Here is a 23879-nt window from a genome sequence, read left to right as displayed (position 1 = left end):
GGACAGAGTCGCTTCTTCCTACTCAGGAAAATGAGGTCACTCCTAAAGACTTTCTATGACTCTGTGGTGGCTTCAGCCATCCACTATGGAATTGTCTGCTGGTCAGACAGCATCACCACCCGGACGCTAGCTAAACTAAAAGCTATGATGGACAGCCCTTCCCACCCCCTCCTGCCCACCCTGACAGCACTGGGTAGCTCCTTCAGCCAGAGACTATTACACCCGCACTGCAAGAAGGAGAGGTACAGCCGCTCGTTCCCACCGACTGCTGTCAGGCTTTGCAATTCTCAATGATCACGTGAAAAAAAAAAAACTGGACACTTGTAAATATGGGTTGATGCAATATATCAATATGCATTTCTTGATACTTGCACTATGTACAGTTTTTTTATGAAATGATGTTGCACATTTACATTTGCACAGTATACAGTTGACATTTTTATTTTGTTATGCCTAGAATATCTTGTCTTCTATCCTTTCACCCCTCACCCCATCCCCTTTCAATTGCTGCTGTGGACTGCAAATTTCCCCATTGTGGGACGTATAAAGGTTTTCTGATTCTGATTCTGAAGAATGGAGCAGTGGGGGGGCAGGGGTTTACAGACAGAGAGAGAGTGAAGCCATTTTCCCAAAAAACTAAATAGCAGCCGACATTTTTTTTTGTCCTCTATTCCCTACCCCCAGTCTTCGGTTAAAGCCACGTGAATGGTCAAGAACACAGCAGTGAGGTGGGAGGGGGGGTTTAAACACTAAAGAGACAGGCAGATGACAGAGAGAGTGACAAAATGGATAGAAAACTGTGAAATTTTGAGTCTTTTCAACTTTGATAGTCCAAAGGCAGAGTGTAGACTGCAAGGTAAAAATTCCCATCAATCAGGCTCCACAAATAACCTGCACAAGCCATCTGTACACTGCAAAAAACTATCAACCCAGCTAAACAGAACACAATTAATGAGGACAAGGTAAAATGATCGCAGAGAAAGCACCTATAAGGGATCATTCCTCAAGATGGTGAAAGAAGAAGGCTATGTACCGCATCAAGTGTTTAATGCTGATGTAACTGGCCATTCCATTCCATCAAGCCATCATCGACCATCACAAAGGTAAATAAAACGACTTTATTATACAGTACAGTTTATTGCTTTAATTATAATACCAATTGCACATTTATTATTCATAAAATAAGGTATATTTTGTGTAGTTTTAAGGCTTAGAAAATTAGAATGTAGAAAATAAAGATTTTATGGGGACCTGGGAATGGATTATTCTCATTTTAATGGTTTCCTATGGGAAATTAGTTTTTGCGATACACACTTTTTGCCTTACACACTCTGTCTGGGAACCAATTACGTTCGTAAGCCAATGTATCACTGTATGTCCATCCATCCATTTTCCGAACCACTCAACTAGGGTGACGTGAATGAAAAATCTGAGTATCAACCTCACAGCTTTGCAGATTTGTTTTTCACACAGAGCAAAGCAAAACTAATAGACTACAATAGCACGTCTTCTATTACCAGCAAAAACTATCAATGTTAGCTATTTTAACAATGCCTTTCATTGCCTTTCAAGTCATATATGGGTGGTGAAACGAAAAACACATAGTAATAATAATAAAAAAAAAGAATAACATTGAAAAACATTAAAACCTGTTTGAAAGTGGCAATTAAAACAGAGCTTTATTCTCTGCATCAAGGTAGACCTTTTTTTAACATGGCCCTTGCATTTAGTCTTATTATAATGAGCAGTTATTCAAAGATTATGATGTTGAATAACTAAAAGCCATTTGTTCAATTTTCTGTCATCAACATTGTGTGTCAATCGCAGCTAAATTCACTACCAGGTGTCATTTAGTTTTCAGGGGCATGCCAGTAAGAAGAGAAAGCCTCCCCCCTCCACTATAAGCCATTCTACTTCCAAAATAACAACACCTTTCCAATTCTCCAAGTCACTTGGGACCAATTCATTTACTGTAGTCCCTGCGGCGACGCACACTTACTGACCACACAAATCCCAAAAGAAGCAATCGCTAGAGCGTGCGGTAAAAAATTCCTGCACTGACAGAAACTCCCTTCCCCCAACAGGAAAAAAAAAAAAACACACACACACACACACACCTAGCAAGTACAGCATGTCTCCATCTTTTTAACCAATGTCCCCAGAGGGCCACTGCAACAAGGGGGGCTGACGACAGAGCGCCACCGCGATGTGAGCGTGACATACTGTATTCTTGGAGCCGTTCGCACTAATGAAAGGTATTAGTCACACATGCATTAATGGTGGCATTGAGGATGGAGAAGGTCAGTGTGAAGTCAGAGGAGAAAAGAACCAAAGAATGAAAACGAGAGAATGAATTAGGGCTGGACAATGGCATCGAGCAACGAAATGGACAGAGATTTGGCGTGTGTGTGTGTGTGTGTGTGTGTGTGTGTGTGTGTGTGTGTGTGTGTGTGTGTGTGTGTGTGTGTGTGTGTGCGTGTGTGTGTGTGTGTGTGTGTGTGCGTGTGCGTGTGTGTGTCTAATCGGTGTGTCTGCATGCGGTTCACGTCTAAGGGTGAAGAGCGCAGCAACCCTGGGATTTCGAAGCCCTGCATGACTGCATCTACCATAAACCCGTGTGGAAAATCAGCAAAAAGCACTCCGTAAACAGTTTTGTGTTCACAATTACCCATGTGACACACCTTCTCTCTCTCTCTCTCTCTCTCTCTCTCTCTCTCTCTCTCTCTCTCTCTCTCTCTCTCTCTCTCTCTCTCTCTCTCTCTCTCAGACACACACATACACGCACAGGTGTCTAATGTGGGAAGCAAATGGGGTGTTTCTTTGAAGGTCACATTCGGAACAAAGGAACCACTTTGTCCCATTTGATATCTAAGCCAAATACACAACAACACTCTTGACTACTGCGGCGTGAAAACTAACTACAGTACATGTGGTTTCGGTGCAGACGTTGATGCTTGTAAGAAAGCCCAAAGACATCTGGTTGTGCGTGATTGGAATGTTAGCCAGATGTGAGTTTGACCGTATGTGCCTGGTTGCTTCCTAGTTTAAAGGTGATGGAAGGAAAACAAAAAAAGACAGTGTGATTACATGTTTGTGTGAGTTCTGCTTGAATTTACAAGCTGGTTATGACACTTTGAGGGTTAATAAAGCAGTCACTCCTAGGCCTTCAGTCATGCTACGTCTGAATCACTCAACAGCTGTGAGTGTGGTGTTATTTACTACACGTTCACTTGAGGATGTCATTGGCCAGGACTTGAAGACACTTAAGAAATACTGTTATTACACTGTTCAAATTTTTACTATTAACATCTGTATTCATAATATCACTTCATAAAATTGCAATTATTATCATTTGTTATTTTTGCTAGCTTCGGAGCTGCTTCGGAGCTGTCCAACCATCTATTCTTCAATAGTCCATCTTGAATGGCTGTCCAACTACAGTTGTGCTAGCTGAATCAACACAAAAATATTTGCAGCTCGCTAGTACAGTGTGCTAGCTCTAGCCAGTATAGTACTAGCGGCTAGTGATACTATGATTGGCTAGTAACTAGCCAATCATAATTTGCGAAAACTCTGACCTTGCCAGCACCTTCGAGCAGGCCTTGGATTGCCAACTCAAACTCTGATTGGTTAAAGCAATAGAGTCATTGACACCACATTTCATGCTCCAGGCCCTGCAGAGCTGATCGTGAAGGCGTACAGGTAGATTTCTGACCCTCGTAACAAATGCTGGCTGAAATGTGATTGGTTAAATGCTTAAATACGAAAATACACATCTGGAAGCAGCACAACAGGGGAAAAGCAATGAAAGAAGCTGCAATGAAGAGGCAAATAAGAATTCATGGACAAAATATAATTCCCATTAGTCTGAGATTTAGACATTTTTAGGCCAGCAGGGAAGGCCTTGCAGGTCATGACGGCCCACTACTGTAAGAAAGCAATAATGGTGGAGCACATCAGTAAACACAAGAGTGACCTTTTACTGTCTTGATGGTACAAGAGTACCGTTGTGGTGTTGCTTGCTGGGTGTGAATTTCAACAGTGGTTCGCTTGATTTGATGACATCCTCACAGCCTTCCGTACCATTTATTATTTAGTGTTCATTTTAAGGTTCCCTTACTTATCATCAATAATGTATCGTCAACAGTCATGTCTTATTGACTTTGTGTCCCGTTGAGCATCTCAAGATGTGATGACAACTGTATATTCGAACGTCACACTGATATGTGCAAACACAAATATTTACCTTCGAGGGAAAAACATTGTTTTTCTTGTTCTTGTAATGTCTCCACAGATGTTATCCAGGGGACAAGGGATTTTTAAATCTGCCTTGCAGTAGTGAGGTTCTGGGTTTGAATCTTGACTTTCCTTTGAGTCTGTTTTTTTCAGGTACTTCGTCTTTCTTCCTCATTCAAAAAAAAAAACATGCACATGGATTGATTCAGAGCAGACAAACTGTGAACATGAGCACAAGTGGTCGCCTGGTGATTGGCTGGTGACCAGTCCAGAGTTTGCCACATCTTTCACTCAGTCAACTAAGTGAGGCTCCAGCTCACCAGTGACCAGAGGTGGGTGGAGTTCCCAAAAACCATCCCCAAGTACAAATACCAGTACATTAGAATATGTATGATTCAATTACAAGTGGAAATAAATAGTTTGTCAAATAATCACTTGAGTAAAGTACAGTAAAGTCTCGTTATATCGATATCGGATATATCGATAGTCCCGGTTATATCGATACTATTTCTATGCACGCACGGAGAAAATTACATGCAAACAGGGTCGGATATATCGATAGTCCCGGTTATATCGATATTTTTTCGGACTCCCTTGAATATCGATATAACGAGACTTTACTGTATTATTCAGTTAAAGGACAACCGGCACCATTTTTTTGTTTCCTAACTGATATCAGAAAAACGTTTTATAGCATCTAAAATACCCAAAACACGCAGGCTGATATTTTTAGTCAAATTCAAAACACCAATAAAAATTAGTTAAAGTGTCCCAAAACTACTTCAAAATAACCCCGTCAATTGCGAGTTTCAGAAGGTCCCGCCCCCTTGTTCGTGACGTCACGCCAAGGACGTCTTCGGCTTGCTCTAGAATCAAAACAATGGCTTCAGATTCGGAGAAGATGCTTTCTTGTTACTCATCCAGTTGTGAATATGATTCAAATAGTTCTGAAGTGGAAAGCATAAATGTTTGCAATCGATTAAAGAAGTACTTGCGTATCAATTCGAGCCATCAGGACTCCAATGTAGCATCCCAGAAAATGCACAAGATGGCGCCCAAGCTCTGTTGGAAATCGGCTGATTTGTCTGCTGGGAATTTGTATCAACTAGAATCAAATAGTAGTCTTGGTGCAACACACAACCATTCACCATCGCGTTATGTGTTTTCCTTCTAATTTCGCCATCAACACGGATCAACATGAGGTTTTCAGACCAAAGTACCCAAAATGCATTGTGTGTCTCTTTCTCGGTCAGGGGCATTCCAGACATGACGTCGTGTCAGGCATCGTCATCAACTCGAAAACAAGACTTTCTGAATATTCAGCGCGAGTCTTAAAACGTAAAATATAGCTATATGCCGTGGAATCTTTGTGAAATACGCTCAGTAGAAGTCATTTGAAGTGATTTTACAAATTATGGACACAACTTGTTGTCCGGAGACTTCGGTTGTCCTTTAAATGCTGCATGTTGAACTGAGTTCATCTTACCTGGCAAAAAAAGAAGCCGCAGACAAACCAGTGCTGTGTGACGTGGTGGTGGTCGCCGCAGTATGTGAGGGTGAGTTTGTATGTGGAGTTGAGTTGGTATGTGAAGGGGAGTTTGTGTTGTAGCGGTTCAGGGCAGCCTCAGTCAAATCTTCCCTTGAAGCCTCAGACACCATCTGGGAGATCTAATTCAGAGACGACAGAAATTCAGGATGAGGAAAGTTAATTTCGATCACAACCACTATAATAGAAATACATTTTGACATTTGAAAATTCATTGAAAAAAACTAAACACAAACAACTAAGATATAAAGACTTCATACCATGATTAAAAAAAGAAAAAAAACTAACAGGAGGAATCAGTCAATGTTCTGACAGACCCCCCCCCCCCCACACACACACACACACCTGATGAGTGACAATTGTTTTTCCAAATACAGTATAATATATAAATGTATACAAATGTCAGGGGAAATGGAGTCGGTGGCTGCAGAAAATATTTGCAAGACCTGTTGTGGATCAATATTACGCTCCCATAAGACGCGCCTGCGTATAAGGCGTATGGTCATCTTTTGAAGAAAATTAAGGCTTTTGGGTGCACCTTATACACCGGAAAACACGGTGTATATATACACAACACAAAATAATCAGTCGTTTGCAAGAACTCACGAAACTAGAAAGAAGCAACAAGAAGAGCCAGTTTTGAATCAATTAAGAGGCTATAACACTACGTGTCTCTGTGTGCATATACGTGTGTTCGTGTGTGTATGTGCATATTTATTGCAAAAAGGTTCACAGGGTCCAAGCCTGCAGCTCACTGTCTTGATAAATCACCTCTCATAAATGAGATGCCTCTATAGTTTATGCCACACTCCCCTCTGCATTGACGCCCATTTCCAGTTGCTCGCTGAGCTTTCTAGTGTTGCATTATTAAAGCTATGGTGACCACTTATTAGAAAAAGGCTCAAGTAAGCTTTACGGATGGATGGCCAGCCAGAAAAAGTCATTTCATCTTTTCCAATGAGAAGAAGGGAACTTACAATAGTGTGCTAATAATGTATTGACTTTTATTTGTAAATGTGCGATATTGCACTGCTTGGGTTCATGTGTTGAGTGAATGTTCTCCGCCCTCCATCAAAAATGTGAAATAATACATCCATCTCCTAATCTGCTTGTCCTCACGGTGGTCTTGGGTGTGTATACCCCCACTAAATTTGGGCAGTAGGTGGGTTACACTTTGAACTGTATAATATTTTTTGTTTACATGTACCACTCCACAAAGATGTGCAACACGAACTCGCCACAGCAGTTTGACCACATCCACAATCTAATGAAAACCAGGAAGGAATAAAATGCACTACAGTAGACATCATTCCAAATCCCAGTCACAGCAATACATCTGTTGTTCTTTGAATTGCTACGAATCTTTAAAATGGCCCAATGCAGTTGGGATATTGTGTTAGAATATTCCAGATGGGCATTGTGCAGATGTACAAAAGGTGAGTCTCAATTGGATTTGATGAATGTGACAACTTATAGACGGGTGGAAAGTCTGCTAAATCTATCAACCCTCCTCTTGCTATGTTCTGTTCTTCTCGTGGTCTAAAAAAAAACATTACAAAACTGTGCTCATTCATCTTCGTTATGAGCCAACCCACATTTCTGAAACATTCACCTTTCTCATCTGTCTCTCTTCAATATATTTTTACTCTCCCACGTGTTTCAAAAAGAAGGCTATGCTGTCAAAAGTAAGATATCCGGACTGAGATTTAGGATGAAGAGCAATGCATCTGCATGTTAGTGGTATTGTCTGCTCTTGAGAGGAAAGATTGGAGGTTTTTCTCTCCTTTTTTTGCATATAACACAGGGGCACCTTGACATCTCTTACATTTACAGAAAGGTGCATTGTGCAATTACACATCACGGCTCAATTAGACATGCTCAGGAGTATGGGGTAAGTTTTTTTGGTAGTACTTTGTTTACTTTATATATTGAATTTTTTTCCAGAGTGTCCTTGTGAGTTCTTTTAATACAGTGATACATCGGCTTACAAACTTAATTGGTTCCCAGAAAGTCTGTGTAAGGCGAAAAGTGTGTATTCCAAACATTAATTTGCCATAATAAACAATTAAAATGAGAATAATCCGTTCCCAGGTCCCTATAAAACATAATTTTCTCCTACATAAGCCTTAAAACTACACAACATATACCTTATTTTATGTAAAATAAATGTGCTCTGGCATTGTAATTAAAGAAATGAACTGTACTGTATGATAAAGTCATTTTATTTACCTTTGTGATGGTAGACGGCTTGATGGAATGATAGCTTTTTGCATAAAGTGTCTCAAGGAGCTCTGGGGTGTACATCTTGGAAGTTGTGATATTGCAACAGATGCAGGCAGACACACTCGAAACTTTATTAATAGCTGGTTCCCTTGCTTGTCCACTCTTCAAATTGTACAGATGGCTTGTGCGGGTTATTTGTGTAGCCTGATAGATGGGCTATTTTAACCTTGCAGTCTACACTCAGCCTTTGAACTATCAATAAAGTTGACACAAGTCCAAATTTCACTGTTTTCCATGTTCTCACCAAGTCATTATAAGTGGCTTGACAGCTGGGTCAGAGAGGACAGTAATTTCATCTGTGCTGTATGTCATGCATATTAGCATATTTGACAATAAAGCTGACTTTGACTTGACCTTTTCTCTTTTTTTCACCTTTGTTTTTTTGTTTCAAGCTCTGTCGTCTGCCTTTCCAGTTCGTGTGCAGCTTTGTTTCTTCAGAGAACCGGCTCGTTCGCAAACATGTGTTTCACGAAAAATAGTTCGTATGCCAAGATTATATTCTAAGGCAAAAAGTTCGTTCGCTAAAGCTGCCTGATCCATCAGTAGGCCCTTAGCAGCAAAAGGTTAGATATTGTCTGTTTATCATCATTAACATTACGTATTGACCATTATATATTGTAGATCCAGGGACTTCATCTATACAGTATACAGAGTCAACATATAATGATGTGCTTTACTTCAATGAGGTAAATTGGTTCAGGCGATTTTTTTGTTCTCAGCGAAGGATTTCACTGAAAACAGTGGAATTATTGTTGCAATACACAAACTCTAACAAAGACATGCACACTATTGCGCAACTCTAATGATTGGATCAAAAACGAACTATTTGGTCCCTTCCACAGATGGTGACCATATCGAAAGAGTCTCCTCACGTTCCACTCTTCAGGCTGAACTCAGCCCGTATGGGTGCAGGCCAAGCCACCAGACGTATGGCAGCAAGCCTCCAGATGGGGTCCCTGGGGACCCTCAATATCAAAAATATAAAATCATCTTTTTACGAGATGCAGTCATTAGTTCGGAAGAATGTATGTTAATGTTTTACTATATGTGATTTTACGAAATCCAAATCATATATTCGCTCATAGACGGCGCCGCAAGAGTGGCTGCCTTTCCAGCAGCTCATGTATTTTGTTTTTCTACATTCATTCCTTTCATCATTTTGCTGCTGTGAAATGTAAATTTCTCCACTGCGAGACTAATAAAGGCAAATCCAATCCAATCATCTTTAATGGAAATGTTTTGACTAAATTTACAATATTACCCATTCACAATTTGATAGATGTTGAGAAAAAAGAAGTAGAGGACAATTTGGCGGTCACTTAAAAAGTACAATATAATTCTCATAACATTATATTTATACTTTTTTTGTAAAGCGTGTGTGTGCGTGTGTCCGTGTGTGTGTGTGTGTGTGTGTGTGTGTGTGTGTGCGTGCGTGTGCGTGCGTGCGTGCGTGCATGCGTGCGTGTGTGCGGGGATGTGTGTGTGTGCGTGTGTGTGTGTGTGTGTGTGTGTGTGTGTGTGTGTGTGCGCATGTGCACGTGCGCGTGCGTGTGTGTGTGTGTGTGTGTGCGTGTGGGTGTGTGTGGTGCGTGTGTGTGCGTGTGTGTGTGTGTGTGTGTGTGTGTGTGTGTGTGTGTGTGTGTGTGTGTGTGTGAGAGAGAGAGAGAGACAGCGGTTGAGTGTAAAATGAGTGTCTTACCAGGGGGTGTGACATAGCATCCCTAGAGTTCTAATTATCGCTGTATGAATTATTACATCTGTAGAACACGTTTGCATTCACACACATACATACACACGCACACACACACACACACACACACACACACTCACACACACACACTCACTCACACTTCAGGATCTCCCCTGGAGTCGCTCACATACACCTCTGGACTGCTCATCACTGCAAGCCTTCTTTCTACCTCTCCCTTTATCTATTCTTATTCCCTCTATTCCTGTCTCTCCTAAACCATTTTGGCATCGTGAGAAATCTCTGGAATTACATTTATAACAGTCGGTCTCCAGTGGTATTGGTGACAAAAAACAATGGTAGTGTTCATTAAACATGGATTTCAGGTCCAACTGTGAATCCTCATATCGTAATGTGCATATTTAAAATATAGGTCTTAAAATGATTCAAGCTGTGACCAGAAATATATTGTTAATTTAATGCTCGTCCATCAAAAGTGAGTAATCTTTTGAAAAAGGCATACTACCGGACAAAGCTCTTGTAGTGGACCAAATGAAGTGGTCAGTGACTCCACGTAATATACTGTTAAAGAGAAAAGCATAGAGGAGGGGTGAATGAAAGGAAAGAAAATGTAAAAATGGCAAACGTGTTGTATCATGAATACATACCCCTTTAACTAATCTCAAATCTCAAATATTAGACGCCACTCTTCTTTATATGCCAACAAGAGCTTATTATCTCCCCACTATTGATATTGGCTGAAATCGTGAGAGCCAATACACGATTGCACTAATTCCTCTATTCATGTACACAACCGTGCATTCTCACAATCACACAATGATGGGGCCACTGAAGACTATGAAGCCCGCAAAAATTTATTGTGGCCGGCAAAAACAAATCTAGTATGTAAACCTGCTAATATCTGAACCAAAATGTCAAATGCTGTTTGAGTACAAGGCAAACACTTTATTACATGAAGCAGTTCTAGATGAAAGAGAAGATGAAAGCCTCCTTTTCACCAGTGGATCTGAGACGTCATGGTGGAACGTGCACGTTTAATACAAGCTAAATGTTGAATTGTTTCATATCTCCTGTACCACATGAATCCTCTTCAATTCCAAGCCGCGATCGTTCCACACACGCATCGGCGCTCTGCGCTGACACAAATGGTTATATAGGAGGCGAAACGTCCGAAACCTTCACATTTGTACAGATGACGGCTGAAGAAACCTTCTCATCGATGGACCACTCCTGTCCGACTGAGAGCTTACACAGACGTTATATTTAATCAATAACAAATTTGATATATTGCAAGCATTTTCTCTCTATGTCATTGCAGACGTGTGGTGACCATCGGAATTTTAGGTACATTCCTAAATGGTTCGTTGTTGGAGGAGGGGGACACATCCAGTGCAATTTGGAGCGCTTCAGAACTGGACATGGGCAGCCCTTGCACCACTCTCATATACGGTATACCAACTACTTGAACAATTAAACGCCTCTTGAGGAAAACAACAACCAAACGGCTTGTTAAGAAAACAGCATCAGAAACTTAAGAAGGGAATAATTTGTTCCCCCATCCAATTTGCAACACATTAGTAGCTCGGAACCAAAAATAGAAGCTTCTAAAGTAATGCAAGTAACAATTCTCTGTCAACCCATAAACGAATATTGGTTTGTAGGTCATCCCAGAATGAAGCGTTTGACCAAGACCTCCTCTCAAATTAAACACATTGCCAGGTCTGAGCTTGAATAAATTAAGCCCATTGGGCATTATTTGAAGAATGACGGTAATTCTTGAAATAGCCTACCTGGTACGGATAGAGCGTAACTCCTCCATTAGTTCTGTTCATATGCTGTTGACCTGCTGTGTTGTTACTGCTGTTCGTACTGCTATTCCCCGGACTGTTTACTGCACTCGCAGTTTGTTGATGGGCCAAGGCCGTTTTTCCAGAACCAGACGACCCGTTCCGTCTTTCCATCCCACCTGCGAGCCCCAGTGAACTGGGTTTGGAGCCCAGTCTATGCACTTGTTGGTTCAAGGGTGCACAGGACGCCGTCTGTCCAGCAGAAGGACTCCCGTGACCTGTGACGGATAGTGAGTGGCTGGGGCTTGCTGTCGGGTTCTGGCTGAGACTCGGGCAAGGTGCCGGTGATGAGGGACGTGTGATGTGTGAAATGGCAGCGGCGGATGACGAAGAAGAGGAAGGGAGCAAAACGGGGGGCCATTCCCTAGATCCTGAAGCTCCCTGGGATGCATAGCGCCCAAAGAAGGGAGGAGGTGACGAAGATGGAGACAAATCCCACTGGTCCAGGGTGAGCACCAAGCGGACAGCTTCCTGTTTGAGCTGTGTGAGGTGAGTGGAACACACATCACAGCGACTGTCATGCTCGTTCCATGCCCGTCGGGGACTGTTGGGGAATTGCAGCTTATCATGGAGGAGAAGGGGGAAGGACGGGTCCTAGGGGATAAACACAAGATTTTAGGCGGTAGCACAATAAATACCAAATATTCCATTTACTTACTTTATGAATTCTTTATGACAAGACAAGACAGTAGCAGAGATGAGGATGTTCAATATATATCAGAATCAGAATCAGAATCATCTTTATTGCCAAGTATGTAGAACACACAAGGAATTTGTTTCCGGTAGAACACGCTGCACTAGTATCGTCGTGCCACTGCGAAATGGCTGTATAGTGCCACTGCTAAGTGGCACTATACAGTTCCATTTTGGCTACTGTTGAATATATACATATATATATATATATATATATATATATATATATATATTCCTTTTACCCCGTGTCACTATGTCACGGACAAAAACAGTGGAACAAAAAAAATACACATTTAGATTTTTTTTCAGACAAATAAAATTTGACAGCCATAACACTGCATTAAATGCATTCACAAAGTCATAATATTTTTTATTAAGCTTTCAAAGTAGTACTAGATTAACAAAGCTAGTACTACTTAAAGTATCTTAAAGTAGTCTCTAGCTTAACAATAACTGCCAGACATGAAAAATTGTATCCACTCCAGTGCCAGTGTTTTTGTCATTTTCATTCAAATTCCAGGACCCAAAGAATATTGAGTTTGGGGACTACGTAAACATTCAATGCAGCGTAAGAAACCTTAGACTGTCTTCTTTCATTAGATAAAATGAGTTAATTCCTAAATTATATGGGTCAGGAGTAATATGTGGTTCAAGTGGGGGAGGGTGTAACAATTGCAAATGCTGCCCCCTCGTGGGAAGGAAGAAACATTACCAAAGGTCTGACCAGCGCTTTATCTGCACACACCCGCCCGCAAGAAAAACCATAACCCGAACAAATTCAGGAATGGCACTCCACGTCATATTTTCTATTCCTGAATAAATTTGGAAATCGCAGTGAATGAATTAAAAAATATTAAATCCTAGTTTTTATAAAAAAAAATATTTCACCTTTTCCACAAGGCTCCATAATCCTCTAGTTTTTTGGCTTTAATATTTGTGCTGCGTTATCACTGTGTTTTAATTTACACATCAAACAGCAACGGTGGTTGATGTCAAACTTCCAGCTTTCCAAACAGCTCACCTATATTTTCACACTCGAGCTCGGTAAAACACTGATACTGACTTGACTCTCCACATTTTATTAAACTGAACATTTCTAGTGGCCAATAAAAAGACACCACTTATTGCAGCACACCACACACATCCTCTTCATGCGGAACATGTCACTACATCATAACCGAGAAGACTCGCCAGCAAGAAATGAATCACATTGATGAACTCTACGTTGAAGTTCGATCAATAAGTGACATATTGAGATTCACTTCTGTGAGCATTTCGTCAATAGGCAGATAATGTGCACGCATCCATCAAGGTAACAGCTGATGAAGCGGTAAACCAGACAGAAAGAAGATCAGACAGTGAGTGACGTGGGCTTGCGGAATGGAGCCACTCGCCAAGAAAGGCAAATTGAATGAAAAAAAAACAATCAAAGAATGTGGGGATGAATTAGCATTCAGACAAAATAGATTGACAAGCTGTGATCAAGCACCCCATTCAGCTATGCTTGGTAACAGACTGTTATAAGGCACCTGTTAGCATACTGTAGTGTCCCACAAACAATCTGGCCATTTTACAATTCGGAATTCAGCCTGAATGTCCAAATGTACACAAACAATCCACTGTGCACAAAGTCTCCATTGGCAATGCCCATTCAGTAAATCGTAAGCTACTTGTACAGTGGTTCTTAAACTGGGTTTGATCAAACCCTAGGGGTTCGCTCGGTCCGTCTCCGGGGTTTGGTGGATCCTCCGCAACAGAGCTCCACCCCTCAGTCTAGTCTGCAGTTAGTGGGCACAGTCGTTGAAAGGGTTCGATGAATGAGCATATGAAACTGGTGGGGTTCGGTGACTCCAACAAGATTAAGAACCACTGTACTAGTAGCTTGCGAAGGGAGTCTGTTGCTCTCAAGGAATAACTAAATCACTCCCCGATCCAAGACTTTTGGATAGTGAGGCAGATACACCGACGATATCCACACTGCAATCTAAGCGTTCAAATGTTTTTACATCTCCAGGGACAGGCCCTTCCAGATCCGAACGAGGTTTCCGTACTGCAACAGTTTATGGGGTGAATCTCAGTCTTAGTGGCCTTTTGATATCACAAACTGCCCGACACAGACAAGTGGGCATATATTTATAAAGGACCTCATACAGTTCCTCACTCAATCAATACACCCTGTGTGTGCGCGTGTGTCGGTGTGTTCGCACAAAGCTGCATTTCATTTAACGGTAAAAAGTAGCCTGTCACCCAGATAGCTGCTTGTATCAACAAACCACAGGAACACAAACACACAAAATGTGCACTGGGATAAAAAGTGCCTTGTTAGTGAGGCAAACTGACAAGAAAATAAGTTTTAAACATTGACATACGAGCCGACAAGTGTCCAAGCACGCCTAATCCTGACTGCATGACACACCACACATACAATCCTCCATGATAGTCATGAATGTGTGTCTTGATATTTCACTGTAGGCGCAATAGTTTTTCTGTGGGTGTGCGAGATAAGCGCATACAGTCGACTTTAGATTTGTCGGTATTTTTGCCTGGAGAGGCTGGAGTCTATCCAAGATGATTTGGTGCCGACTATCGAGCAGTCAATCACCGGGTGCTTCTGAATGGGGCATTGAGTGGGAACTGATACCACGCCTACTGCACTCAAGTCTGCAATGTGAACTATTTTTAAACCAACACACCATTTTGCCTATGACAAAAATCGATTTGGCTGCTGTATGTTATTCAATTGGTAATGTTGGTATTATCTTTGTTTGCACTAATGGAGAATTACATATGTTGATTCAACTGCTGGGCGGCCCGGTAGTTGAGTGGTTAGCACAACGGCTTCACAGTTCAGAGGTCGCCGGTTCGCGTCCCGGTCCGGCCTCCCTGGGTCGATACTAGTGCAGCGTGTTCGACCGGAAACAAAGTCCTTGTGTGTTCTACATACTTGGCAATAAAGATGATTCTGATTCTGATTTTCCTTTCATTCTCTCTCATATGCACTTCTAGATTTCCCCTATCCACTGGATTCCCGTTTAGTCACTTTTGCAAACACTTGTAACTTTATAGATCGACCTGCTTTCCGCTGGTACAAATACCATAATTAGCACATTATGTTTACAAGAAAAACAATTTAGTGGGAGCATGTGGGCAGTTTTATTTCCTGAAGACAATGCCAAATTGACTCTTACACCTGATAATCGGCCCTATTAACTTATTCAAAACATTAGCACAGCGGTGACTAGATAGGAATGTCTTCTTGAGAATGAGTGTGCTGCCTGTTCTCTCCACTGCCTCGTCAGTCTTCTAGCCATGCCGCTGGTCTTAGATTTCATCAGTATTCCAAGAGCGACTCCATCAGTCTCGCCACCCGATAGGCGACGTGTGCGCCTGATTCATTTCCTCCGACGGTGACGGACAAACATGGTGTGTGCAGGACGTAAGGGAATGACAGAAAAAAAATGTTGTGAGGCCGAAAAGGCAGATGGAACGTTGACCTCAGTGACTTGTGGTTCAGTGACAATCGCTCTATGCAACACTGTGTGCATGTTTGTGCGTCTGTGCCTGTGTAAACTTGGCATAAAGTGATAGTGAGATTTGATGGGAGATGTCAAGTTGGTCATGTTACGCCCTCAATATTTTTCTACAAGTGTGCATGCTGTAGATACGCTCAATATTTTTTGAGTACATGGACTGTCAATCAAAACCCAACACTGCGCGCACACATATTGACTTACAGCCTTTAGCAGAGTGCAATGGACCACAATTCATGACATTTCTGCAGCGGCACAGTGAGGTAATATACAGACTTCAGGTGGGATCCCACTTTGAGCTCAGCTGAGTGTCAAATGATCAACTTTTGGCATTATGTTTGGCATTTAGTGGCTTTTAGATTAACACGGTTGATGTTAAAAGATGTTATGTGAAGCAGAATCACATTCTCTGGACATACTGAATGGTGAGTTTTGATAATGGTGAAGAGCAAGGATGAGTAGATGTAAGGAGAGAGTGAGAGGGCCGTAGTTGGGATAAATGGGAGATGGCTCAATTTAGCAGAGTCCTATGCTCAATTTACACCATGCATGGGGTGAATTTGGCCTTTTTTTACAAGCTACTCTACTTGTTTATAGACACGTTGTCACACATGCCAGGAACTTCCACTGGTTTTGGTATCAACTCATTCAGTGCCAGACATGTGTAAAGATGTGTCCACCGCAGTGTCAGGAGTTTTGTCATTGTCGCTCGAATTCCAGAATCCACAGAATACAGTGTATTGAGTTTTAGGACTACATAAACATTCAATGCATCGTAAGAAACCTTACACTCTCTTCTTTCATCAGAAAAAAGAGTTAATTCCTAAATTATATGGGTCTGGAGTTATATGAGCTTGAAATGAGGGTGGCCGTCCAAAATACAATGCAATACATACATATCGGTTAATATAGCGCTTTAACAACAGCTGAAGCTGGAACAAAGTGCTAACATGGGAAAAAAAGGAAAATGCTGCCCCGTTGTTTCCAGAAGCCATGGGCAGCGCTTAATCGGCACCCAGACAAGAAAAATCCAAAACCCGAACAAATTCGGGAATGGTCCTCTGTCATATTTTCAATTCTCGACTAAATTTGGGAATGGCAATGAATGAGTTAATTGACGTTTGCAATGCTGGTGTGATTGCAGCCCTCAACTGTTAAATTTCTTTTTCGTCTCCTCTTCTTCTCATCACAAAAAAGGAAGAACAAAATTAAAATTCTGATTTAGAAAGGCAAAAAGTCTTAAGGTTTGTGTGTGTGTGTGTGTGTGTGTGTGTGTGTGTGTGCGCGTGTGTGTGTGTGTGTGTGTGTGTGCGCGTGTGTGTGTGGGCGTGTGTGTGTGCGCGTGTGTGTGTGGGCGTGTGTGCGCGTGCGTGTGTGTGTGTGTGTGTGCGTGCGTGGCTGTGTGTGTGGGTGTGTGTGTGTGTGTGTGTGTGTGTGAGTACACACAATATAATAAGTTCTGAGTGAGTGACCACGGAAGGCAAATCCCTCTGTTTCCCCTCTAAACTCATTTAGCTCCCATCATATCATATATTCGCTTTCAGGTGCTGGATGATATGCGCACATGAAGCCATATTCCCCAGCAGGTCTGGGATCAGTGAATTCATGCAGAAGAGACGCAGACGGTCTCATACACCCCCATTCATGGTACACAACACACACGCACGCAGGCACACACACAGACATTTATATGCACGCAAGGCAAAAGGCGAGTGTAAAGTCATGATAACGGGATGAGCCGGGAGTAGAAATGGAAAGAGCGAAAAGAGAGTGTGAAAATGCTATAAATTTCAAGTAGGATCGCTAGTGATCGTATAACATGATATGATGGAGAATGGCAGTGTGTTTAGGTGTAAAAAATTGAGTGTATTGTCCTGTGCAGAATCAAAGCAAAGTCCATGACACATTATAAATGGTTTCAGTGACACGCCAAACGCACACACATCCAGAAGAACTTCCCAGATACATTTTGTCTGCCTCATTGGGTATGCTTTTATTTGGCGACTTTCGTGAAATGTGTGTTTATCTCTCACTCTAACACAGAGCCATGTTATCATTCTCAACTGTTCAGTCAGAATAGTGAAGGAAAATATAATTAACTAACAATTCCATGTATTTTTTAAAGGTAATTTACTTCATATAGTGCCTTTCAAATATGGTGAAAAATATTTTAATGAGGTAATCAAAACCAAAAATTACACAATATGGTGAACTGTTATAAATGAAAATGTAATGTTATGTTCACATTCAAATATTATAATTGTGAGGATATACGGATGATTGATATTAGTAAATTATTACAAATTAAATTATTTAAAAAATTAATGCGCTCAAATGTTGCAGTATTTTCACAGATTAAGGTTTGTAGCGTCACATGTTTTACCAAGCCAGGCTAGCTAGAAATCAAGCTAGCGGGCTTCTTGCGTATACTAATTGATGACATGATTGCTATAAGCTGAACTTGCTCAAATGTATTTTCTTTATGTCTGGTGTGTTTTTCCTGTTTTCATAATGACTGAATGGTCTATAGTTGCAAATGTTTTTCTCAATGCACCATGCAATGGGCTGGCAAACAATCACGGGTGTACCCCGCCTCTTGCCCAAGGTCAGCTAAGACTAAATTTAAAGTGGTCCGAAGCTCTAGAAATTGACGGGTGGAAGAAAATCTCACAGAACCATACCAAATCCACTTGGCAAAATGGACATGGCCAAATCTAAGAATAATAATTTTGCCGTTGGAGCGCTTTGATGTTACTCTTTGAGGGGGAAATTACACAAATGTGGACCATGTTAATTAGAATAAAAAAGGCTTATGACTGTTTTAGAAAAACACGTGCATGATATTCTCCTTTGATTGACGCTGTCCAAGAGGTATTAGTGGAACAATATGTGTAGAATTGTTGTTGCAGCTTGCATCAATCCAAACAAAGCATTGCTATCATCCAAATCTTAGATGCAGGCTGTTTTGGATAACTCATTCACTGCCACTCACAAATGTATTTGAGAATTGAAAATACGTCGTAGAGTGCCATGCTGTTTTTTCTGTTTGGGTGCCGATACAGCGCTGGTCATGGTCTCTGGCAATGTGTTTCCTCTTCCACAAGGGGCAGCATTTCCTTTTTTTCCATGTTAGCGCTTTATTCCCGCTTCAGCTGTTATTAAAGGTTTATATAAACCAATATGTATGTATTGCATTTGCACAGCCACCCTCATTTTAAGCTCATATAACTCCAGACCCATATAATTTAGGAATTAACTCTTTTTTTCTAATGAAAAAAGATAGTCTATGGTTTCTAACGCTGTATTGAATGTTTATTTAGTCCTAAAAATTAATATTCTGTGGGTCCTGGAATTTGAGTGAAAATGACAAAAACCCTGACACAGGAGTGGAGACATTTTTGCACATCTGGCAGTGAATGAGTTAATTTCATGAGTAAAAATAAATGTCAAATTAGTCAATATCACTGTCTGAACGAAGAACGAGCAACCCTTAGTCAAATATAATGTACTTAGAAAGGTACTTTTAATAATGTGAAAATGAGTCATTGTGCAACAGTGAATATGAACAAAATTGTATTCTTAAAAAAAAAACAACCAAATGGCTGTTTCAAGTTAAGATCAAGTTTGAGACAATTTTAGCGCATCAACAAACAAAGCGCATCAGTAACAAAGAAAAGATGCAGTGATGTTTGCATTGCTGTGGTAATGCGAAAATTAATTATCTTACCAAGCGAAGTCGCTGCAGGGGAATGTAAAGAACCTACTGGATTGTTGTTCACTTGAGACTTTTAGTCCGTTTGCATCTTCACATTTGGATGAGTGTGGCTTCCCCTAATGGTCATTCGGGAATAAGTCATTTTGGTCATCTGAACACGTCTTCAAGCACTAACCTAACTAAAGAGCTGTGTAGAGCTAATTACACTTTGCTCATTGACTGTGACCGAACCGTCAGAAAGCAGAGTGGTGGCCCTCCATCAGACTGCACCCTGCGTCTTATGTGAATCCAAATTCGGTTGCTGTTAACAGTCTCCCATAAATCACCAGAAGTGTTTTTTTTTTTTTTTTTTTTACAATGCATCAAACACACACGCGCCACCACCAAACGTTGAATTATGAGGGATGTCCGCGTCCCCTTGTAATCCATGCAAGTCGTCTCTCAGTAAGGCAGGTGGTGTGTAGATTTTGATGCATCCCCCGTAAATGGTTGCATCCTTGAAACCTTTGAACGGCTACATGCAAGTAGCGTGGTCCATATGAATGTCCGCTGATAGCCTTTTGAAGCCCTTTCAGTGATGATGTTGATGACAAGCTTTGCTTTCCAAAGAACACTTTCATGCATACTTTGACATACATAATTAATTGGTTGGGTCAGCAATACTATAGATGGACAGGGATACAACATTACCCACAAAAACAGGGTTTTTTACACAGAGCACATTCACATGTGGGTGTAAAAATAGAATGGCTTGACCAGTGAGTGTTTGTAGTGGGATAACAAACTGTTTCAAGTTAGTAATACTGAAAACAGATGTGGCGCACGTCGCAATGGGCTCTTAAAGAACAACCGATGTCTCCGGACAAGTTGTGTTCATAATTTGTAAAATGGCTTCAAATGACTTCCACTGAGCGTATTTTACAAAGATTCCACCTCATATAGCTATATTTTACGTTTTAAGACTCACGCTGAATATTCAGGAAGTCTTGTTTTTGAGTTGTTGACGAGTCCGTACGTGACGTCACTGAAGGAACGCCCCTGACCGAAAAAAAGACACATTGTAGTAGTCCTTCCATCACGTCAATGTATTTTGCTGTACTTGTTTGGTCTGAAAACCTCGTGTAGCACCAAAAATCCGCCAGAAGACGGCGACCAAGCTCCATGTAAGGAAATTATCAGCCTGTGGAATCGGGCTGATTAATTCCTCACAGGAGCTTGGACGCCATTTTCTGCCTCTTTTTTGGTGATCCATTTTCCCCCAAAGTTGCATCAAAATGGCACGGAATAAATTATTTAATCGATTGCAAACATGTATGCTTTCCTCTTCAGAACTATGTGAATCATATTCATAACTGGTTATTTAACAAGAAAGCATTTTCTCCGAATCTGAAGCCATTGTTTTGATTCTCCAGCAACGCAAGACGTTTTGGTGTGATGTCACGAACTGGGGGCGGGACTTTCTGAAAATGCCCAATTCACAGCTCAATTTTTTGCAGATTTTGGACACTTTATGTCATTTTTATTGGTGTTTTGCATTTGAATAAAAATATCATACTGCATGTTTTGGGTATTTTAGATGCTATAAAACGTTTTTCTGATGTCAGTTAGGAAACAAAAAAGTGATGTCGGTTGTCCTTTAAATGTGCCCAACTTTGAACGAAATGAACTTTGTGCATCTCCTCAGTTTTGTTTCTATGACTTTAACCAGCAAATGCTTTATCTTCGGGATTGGCGTGAAAGTTCCACATGGCGTAACTTTGTGCCAATGCAGATTAGAACTGATGTTGCTGATTTTGTACAGTAGAACAGGCTGTTAGAAGGAGGGCTGCTCTGGTGTGGGAGTGGACATTGCTGACTTTGGTCATGGCCAATCAAAATGACTCCTTTCATTCACCTTGAATGTGCCGCATGATTTTCATTATGGGAGAAGCACATTGTGCAGTGAAGTGTGCACTTAGACACGGTCTGAGCTGAAGTCAGTTTTAGATTGATTTTCTGTCACCTTATTGTTACTTTGTCAAAGGCATATTTGGCTATTTATTCTTTTATTGCCATGGCACATCTATTTCTCTCTTTCACTCCCCTTTAGTCTCTCTCTCTCTCTCTCTCTCTCTCTCTCTCTCTCTCTCTCTCTCTCTCTCTCTCTCTCTCTCTCTCTCTCTCTCTCTCTCTCTCTCTCTCTCCCCCATCACTTCTCCCTTATGTGTCTCTGACATTGATGCATTGTTTGTCGTCCGAGATAATTCATCTTGCTATGTCCAAAACCTGAATACACTCGCACTCTCCTCCCCAATCGTTCTTTCTCCCTTCCATATGTTCCTCCTTTCAGGATCCTTCCATCCCAAGGTTAGTGAGGGATGCCCCTGAGGTCAATCTGCCTGACAACTTCAGGTTATACAGGGTATAATAAGAACCTCAAACCACCATATTTTGGCTAGAACACAAGGGAGGCTTTGTCGTGATTTCAATTTTTCACCTTAAGGTTTCGTAAAGTCAGTTCATACCTCCTTCAATGTGACACAGAAAAAAAAACAACATGCAAAAAGCACTGAGTAGCTCTAAGGTCGGTGGAATGCCAAGTGTGTGGGCACTTGTTAAAAAAAAAAAATACTAAATAAACACACCGCCTCTGAGTGTGCACTTGAACCATCTTAACAACCTCTTCAACGAATATGCCTTGCAAACGGCCCAAGCCAACACCAACCGAGTATGCCTTTAGGTGTCAAATTCACACAGTAGCACCCATTCATTCACGGGACCTCCCGAGAGCAAGCACAGTATACAACTGTCGAAACTCACAGACACCTCATACATGGATTTACACGAACATTAGCACAAGGAATGGAACTTGCTGGGAATTCTGTTCATTGGATGGAATTGCTTAATCACAATGAGAACCAATTGTGAGAGGTTTGCACAATAGTAGCATGAATGAACAATAATGGAAGCTACTGTGTGGGAAGTCCAACTATATTTCCACTACATTGAGAAGATTCAGATAGCAAATTCTCCCATTACTTTCAATCCAATATTTTTCAGTACACCTGTGGTATTCCAATGAAATGACAAATTAAAAATAGCATTTTCTACATCACATTAACATTACTCGGGTGCAACAGATAGCAATGTAATTCCATATGGCTTGCCGGATTCGACCCGCAGGCATTGAGCGTCGAGAGCATTAGAAAAGCTGCCTGTCTCCATCCAGCGTGGCACATTTGATTGGATGTCCAGTAGATTGTCGAGTAAGTAGGAAGAGGGCCTGAGAGGGATACATAGGGCTGCATAACATGATCCCAGACGTATCGTCAAAAGCAGATAGCGGTAAACAACAACAACAATTTCAAAGCCTTTAAATCGAGCATGGCGGGCTCCATCTGCTTGAGGTAATTGGAAAGTTGAACTGCTCGAGGCTATTCAGAGTCTGACTGAGGTGCGAGTGAGAAACAAGCAGCCAATTTAATTCTCTGTCGTCAGCCCACATATACACACATAGACACACTATCTAGCGAGGCTTTACTCTTGTCAAATTTTACTCATTTGTCCATTTTTACCTTTTTGCCGATAAAGTGTGAGTATGAAGTTTGCGAAAATTGAAGTTAAGAACATCGATGTGAAACATTTAATTCAATGTGCATAATGTTAAAATCACAATCGCTATAAAGTTAGGTACACCTTCAAAATGTCAAAATGTCTGCCTCTACATCAGTAATGCAAGTTTTGTGGGTATTTTTGTTTCTACATTTGTGCTAATGCACCAAATGTTTTTGTTAGAAATATGACATGCTGTACTAAGAGCTGTGTACCATCATTTGGCCATTTAATAGGCAATGTATCTGAAATACACGAATGGCAGAGAAAAAAAAGTTCTTACCCTGTTACTGTGAAGAGTTTTGAAAGGCGCTTGGACATAAAATGTATTATTATTATTATTATTATTATTTATTATTATTATTATTATTATTATTAATGATACTAATATATGCATATTGTGAAATGATTAAATCTCTGACAAGGAGACTTGACTGATCATTATTATTGGAAAGCTTTAGTCTTGGATCATAATGTTGTTGGTATGTTTGTTGATCTGATGTTTGAAAAAACAAGATCAGTAATGAATGCTGATAACGGAAGATTAGATTTACAACAAACAGATTTACTGAAATCGTGTAATGCAATCTCTACAGCTGACTTAGATGTTGTCACATCGTCAATCACACACTGACAATAAATCTAGCTGCGTGTGGGACAATCCAAAATGTAAAATAATGAAAAACTTCTGCAGATGAGTCTGTGTGGCTCAACCGTAGAAACAACTGTT

At 40.9% G+C, this 23879-nt stretch overlaps 1 protein-coding gene and 1 long non-coding RNA gene across 4 annotated transcripts in view; one reads left to right on the top strand and one right to left on the bottom strand.

Annotated features, from left to right (window-relative positions):
• Positions 1-23879, bottom strand: part of kif26ba (kinesin family member 26Ba) — a 77770-nt gene that overhangs the window by 37830 nt on the left and 16061 nt on the right. For all 3 annotated transcript variants that reach the window (XM_088992801.1, XM_088992804.1, XM_088992802.1), the window contains exons 3-4: positions 11564-12214; positions 5723-5904 (exon numbers count right to left, since the gene is read on the bottom strand). In XM_088992801.1, coding sequence (XP_088848927.1) covers positions 5723-5904; positions 11564-12214 — 833 coding nt within the window. The remainder of the gene's footprint in view (positions 1-5722; positions 5905-11563; positions 12215-23879) is intronic.
• Positions 1-23879, top strand: part of LOC148900820 (uncharacterized) — a 55528-nt gene that overhangs the window by 15591 nt on the left and 16058 nt on the right. Inside the window, exons 3-5 of the long non-coding RNA XR_016114507.1 lie at positions 11092-11222; positions 11677-11850; positions 11938-12109. This is a non-coding gene — a long non-coding RNA (uncharacterized LOC148900820). The remainder of the gene's footprint in view (positions 1-11091; positions 11223-11676; positions 11851-11937; positions 12110-23879) is intronic.

The sequence above is a fragment of the Hippocampus bargibanti genome, linkage group LG03, assembly GCF_051943395.1.
Source record: "Hippocampus bargibanti isolate YZ-2025 linkage group LG03, ASM5194339v1, whole genome shotgun sequence".
NCBI lineage: Eukaryota > Metazoa > Chordata > Actinopteri > Syngnathiformes > Syngnathidae > Hippocampus > Hippocampus bargibanti.
This window is presented reverse-complemented; position numbering and strand designations above follow the sequence as displayed.